Source organism: Halichoerus grypus, chromosome 3 (genome assembly GCF_964656455.1).
Source record: "Halichoerus grypus chromosome 3, mHalGry1.hap1.1, whole genome shotgun sequence".
NCBI lineage: Eukaryota > Metazoa > Chordata > Mammalia > Carnivora > Phocidae > Halichoerus > Halichoerus grypus.
In genome coordinates, this window is record NC_135714.1 from 55,681,517 (window position 1) to 55,687,516 (window position 6,000).

At 37.5% G+C, this 6,000-nt stretch overlaps 1 protein-coding gene across 1 annotated transcript; it reads left to right on the forward strand.

Moving 5' to 3' along the window:
* Window positions 1–754: 754 nt before the first annotated feature.
* On the forward strand, window positions 755–2,720 carry MUC7 (mucin 7, secreted). Its single transcript, XM_078068236.1, has 2 exons — window positions 755–862; window positions 1,698–2,720. The coding sequence occupies exons 1-2, from the start codon at window positions 755–757 to the stop codon at window positions 2,718–2,720; spliced, it is 1,131 nt and encodes a 376-aa protein (XP_077924362.1).
* The last annotated feature ends 3,280 nt before the right edge of the window (window positions 2,721–6,000 follow it).

Sequence of the window (6,000 nt, forward strand, 5' to 3'; positions counted from 1 at the left end):
GAATTCTATGCCCATTTATAAGAGAGCTATGCAAAAATACCAGTTATGTGGATCACAAGCCAATATTTTCATTTATGAACATTCTAAGTTATGAACTAAAATGTCCTGGATAATTTAATTTTTTTAAACAACTCATGCTTTCCAAAGTTATTTTTAAGGTTGTATATATTAGTCTCTGAGTAAGTTATCTTAGCTGAACAACTCTGCTGGTCTCTCAAAAGTTGTCACCTTTGCCCATGCCAAGCTTCATAGTGTGAGACTGGAATGATTTATCTATTGGGTGGTCTCAAAAGGGTTTATGTGTAAATTATCAGGAGGTAAAAAGTAACCTATCCTTGCTTGGAATTCTGGCATGTGCCCCCTTATCCTTATGTTAATATTTTTCTCTAATTTAAATTAATATAACTGATAATTTAAAATTTTAGTATGAGATGAAATGCAGAAAAAAAAAAGGATATAGACAAATTGCAGTATGTTTAGAGATAAGATACTGAAACAGTGATGGTACTCTAACTCAAATAATGTCAGGAACTAAGAATGTTAACCTTGAAGAATATAAGACCCAGACGACATGGTAAAATATTTTCAAATTTTGAAGGTCTCCAGGATCTTCTATGTGCTGCCAAGTGCAAAATTAGGACCAAGAATGAATACCTGAAAAAAACAAATTTCTGTTCTGTTAAGAATAGAAACCCCCCCAAAAAAAAAAATCCATTTAGTATCAAGAACTCTCTACCAGGCAACCTGGTAAGACATGGTAGAGAATTCCCGATTAGAAAAAGTTGTCAAGCATAGGCTGGAAAGCCATTCAGCTGTACTGGAAAAAAAGATCAAGTATTGGTTGTGGAATTGGACTAAATCAGTACTCTTTTCAGATGTGAACATCTCTGAGAAATCATGAAAGCTATAGGTTCTCTGCAGACAAAACGCATAAACATGCAAAATTTTCCTACAGTATCATAGGATTCATTGACCCTTGAGTTTCTGTAATTATAATTTACAATTAAAGGTAATGGCCAGGGCGCCTGGCTGGCTCAGTCTGTAGAGCTTGTGACTCTTGAACTTGGGATCGTGAGTTCGAGCCCCATGTATGGTGTGAAACCTACTTTAAATAAATAAATTAAATATTAATGGCTAAAGTTCTTTTTCCAATTTAAAAAAGCTAAAAACTAAGTTTTCTTCAATGTGGAGGATATAAAAGGTGAAGTGGGGTATTTGTTAAGTTGATTGTTTGGGATTTTGTTGTTTTGTTTTTTGATGATGGCAGATGTGAAAGGTGTAATTCAGAAAAGACTCCTTGATCTCAGTTGAATGTCTTTGACGGAAGTTTCATGAACAGAGCGCAGCAAACAGGGTGGACTTTTGCTCAGTCCTCAGGCAGTAACCTAATCATTTTCTACCAGAGGAAGAAGAGAGGAACTATAAGCACAAAGGGCAGATCTAGCTAATCCTCCAAGCTTGAACCCACAGGAATATATCCATTGTAGCTAGCTCAGAAATAAATGCTTGACAAAATAAACTCTCTAATAGCAAGTTGTTCTTGAGATTTGGTGAAATTAGAATACTCACTCAACCCACTGCAATCTGGTTTCCATTCCCAAAACTCCATAAATACTGCCCATCCAACATTCAGCAATAATCCCCTGTTGATAAATCAATGGATGTTTTCAGGTCTTGCATTTTCTTTCTTTCCACAGCTCAGTGAAGGTCGAAAAAAGCCATGGAAAACACAGCACAAAAACAATTATGTCCAACAACGTATATTAGACCGCCGATTACCACTGCATCGAAAATTTCAACATAACTGGAATATGTTCATTCAAAGGCATTTAATTTTTGGTCCATACAAATACCCAAAGCCTTCACATCCAATCAAGAGAAAGCCAAAGCCAAAACATCGCCAGCCACCTAGGTGTCCAGCTAAAAATAACACCGTGGTTAATAACAACACCTCAGGGGCTACCACTCAAATCCCATCTTTGAGTCCCACATCTACTTCCAACAAAATTACTGAATCTCCAGGTGTGACTTCTCTTACTCAGAATGCTACCACCATATATGTAAAAGAAAATAACACAGACTCTCCTGCAGTTACCCCATCACCACAACCTTCCCCAGCTTTGCCAGACACCACAGCTGCCCCACCGACATCTTCTCCACCTCTGCCAGAGCCTACAGCTGCCCCACCGACATCTTCTCCACCTCTGCCAGAGCCTACAGCTGCCCCACCGACATCTTCTCCACCTCTGCCAGAGCCTACAGCTGCCCCACCGACATCTTCTCCACCTCTGCCAGAGCCTACAGCTGCCCCACCGACATCTTCTCCACCTCTGCCAGAGCCTACAGCTGCCCCACCGACATCTTCTCCACCTCTGCCAGAGCCTACAGCTGCCCCACCGACATCTTCTCCACCTCTGCCAGAGCCTACAGCTGCCCCATCTACATCTTTCCTAACTACACCAGCACCACAACCTTCCCCAGTTCCACTGAACAACACAGCTGCCCCAAATACTACACCTAATCCTTCCCCAACCACTCCTGCACCTGAAACTTCCCAAACTACAACTGCACCCACAACCCAAACTACCACTCCAGCCACTACTCAAAATACTACTGTTGAACAAAAAACCTCACCTTCCAGCCAAAATACAAATTCTAAATTCTGGCAATATATTTATGATATAATAAAGTACATTTCTGGTACTACACCAAAGAAATAGTACATCATACATCATGAAGTGTTCTGTTGTCAGATATGATTTATGAGTGCAGAACTACCACCTTTACTTTTACCACCAATCTCAAAGTGAAATTATAATATTCCTCAAATTTAAAGCACTATCACTAATCTTTGAATCGATTTACCTCACATGACTTATTAACATGAAAAACCACCTCTATCCCACAAAACAGGTGCATAACCATAATTTAAGATCACTTTGTGGAATCTCCACTTTGTGGAGATAGCCCGCTGGGGCAGCGGCAGGGAGACATTAGCTAAACAGAGAAAATTATCTGGATCAGGAGCCCTTTACTTTTCCCTAAATGTCGGAAACCATAAAGTCACTACTCTGTACCCCCAACCAAGAGCCCACCTGAACTGTCTAATCCCACAAATAAAAAGGTTTAGTTAAAATTAGGTCTCTCAAACAAAAACAGGTAAATCTAGATAGACCTATCATTGCATTACTGATTAGAGACAAAAATTCTTTAGACAATCATCTTAAATCTTTAAATCCAGTTCCACTCCACAAAATGTGAACCAAGGAAGAAGAAAGTTGATTTGAAAAGAAGATTTGAAGTGGTGAAAACAAAATCTGGCAGCCAAAAACAAACCAGGTCTCTGGCACTACAGACTTGAGAGCACATAATTGTTTAGGCTTTATGGTTGATATTTACTGTATTATCTCTAAGTTAATTTCGATCCAATGTACTTCATTCTAGCCTCTGTGAATCACAAGAAGACTTTTTGTGTATGTTCACATGGTGGTCATAATACTTTACTATGAATTCAATTAATTTCATCTTACTAATTCAATTAATTCACATTAATTCAATGTGAAATGTATTCAGCAACAGAATATTTTCTAAATGTTGTAGCCATCTATTTAAATGTGTTTTAAAGCAAACCATACCAAACTACTGCCCTGATGTCACTTTTGCAAAACTGTCTCTGAAAATAAACCCTGATTCTAGTCAATAGGAGAATAAAAACTACCTACGTGGTATAGAGAGATAATGTTAATTTGGGATGTGGAGGTATTTTTACTTTGTGTTACTACTACTGAGAACTCTGATGATTTTATTTAGATTTTTTTGTCAACTAATAAAGACTTCACATGGCAATCTGTTTTCATTGTGTGTATCTGGAAGCCACTTATCACTTAGATTCTGAGAAGGGTGAAAGTGAACATCTGTATTCTTGTCAACTCTGCCACTAATTAGCGAATGACCTGGGTAGGACACTCAATATCTCTGAACACTGGGGTTTGTTTTGTTTTTTTTTTTTTAAACAATCTTCATCCCTGTTTCTTTTTTTTTTTTTTTTTTAAGATTTTATTTATTTACTTGTCAGAGAGAGAGACAGAACACAAGCAGGGGGAGAGGCAGGCAGAGGGAGAAGCAGGCTCCCTGCCGACCAAGGAGCCCGATGTGGGACTCGATCCCAGGACCCTGGGATCATGACCCGAGCCGAAGGCAGCCGCTTAACTGACTGAGCCACCCAGGCGTCCCAACACTGGGGTTTTTTTAATCCTTTAAGCAAAGTGGTTAATTTACTTAGATTAACTTAATCTTTACTTAGTCTTAATTTACAAATACATTTCCAATCCAAATTCTGTGTTTGTCCTATGCTTCCCAGACTGACTACAAAAGACTCCCAATCCTCTCACTTAATTCTGTTCCTTCAGTCTCGTCTCAGACTAGATCAAAAAGAACTACCAGAAAGAGAAATTAAGAAAACAATTCCATTTACAATTGCATCAGAAATAATAATCTACCTAGGAAAAAATTTAACAAGGAGGTAAAAGAATGGTACACTGAAAACTGTAAGACACTGATGAAAGAAACTGAAGGAGACACAAATAAATGAAAAGATATGCCCTGCTCATGGATTGGGAAAATTAATATTGTTAAGATGTCTATCCTACCCAAAGCAATCTTAGACTCAATGCAATCTTTGTCAACATTCCAGTGGCATTTTTCACAGAAAGAGAAAAAACAATCCTAAAATTTGTATGGAACCAAAAAGACCCTGAATAGCCAAGCAACCTTGAGAAAGAAAAACAAAGCTAGAGGCAGCACACATTCTGTTTTCAAACTATATTACAAAGTTATACTAATGAACACAGTACAGTAGTGGCACAAAAACAGACACACAGATCAATAAAACAAAACCAAGAACCCAGAAATAAACACACACATATATGGTCAATTAACTTAGGACAAAGGACCCAAGAACATAAAATGGTGAAAGATAGTTTTTTCAATAAATGGTGTTGGAAGAACTGAACATCCATATGCAAAAGAATGAAACCAGAGCACTATCTTACACCATACACAAAAATCAACTCAAAATGGATTAGAGAAACATGAGACCTGACACCATAAAGCTCCTAGAAGAAAACAAAGGGGATAAGCTCTTTGACACTGATCTGGGCAATAATTTTTTTGGATTTGATATCAAAAGCAAAAATAAACAAGTGATACTATATCAAATTAAAAAGCTGCACAGGAAATGAAACCATCAACAAAGTGAAAAGGCAACCTATGGCTGAGAGAAAATATTTACAAATCATATATCTGATAAGGGGTTAATATCCAAAATATATAAAGAAGTCGTACAACTTAATAGAGAAAAAACAATCTGATTTAAAAATGGGCAGAGGAACCAAAAAGACATTTTTCTGAAAAAGACATACAAATGGCCAACGGGTACATAAAAGTTGCTCAACACAACTGATCATGAGGAAATGCAAGTCAAAACCACAGTGAGGTATCACTTCACACCTGTTTGAATGACTATTATCAAAAAGACAAAGAATAACAAGTGTTGGTGTGGGTATATAGAAAAGGGAACCTTTGTGCACTGTTGGTAGGAATGTAAATTGGGGCAGCCACTAGGGAAACAGTATTTAAATTCCTCAAAAAATTTAAAATAGAGCGGCACCTGGGTGGCTCAGCTGGTTAAGTGTTCAATTCTTGATCTCAGCTCAGGTACTGATCTTGGGATCATGAGTTCAAGCCCCACACTGAGCTCCACACTGAGCATAGAGCCTACTTTAAAACAGAAATACCATATAATCCAGTAATTCCACTGCTAGATACTTATCCAAGGAAAACAAAACCACTATCTTGGAAAATATCTGGTTAAATGTTACAGAGATATTGTTTTCCCCACTGATTTTAGTAACTCAAATGTTTAGAATTTTTAAAACTTTGATATTTCTCTGAAGTATCTGTGTTGGAATCATTAAAGTTGAATTTTGCAACTTCAATTTT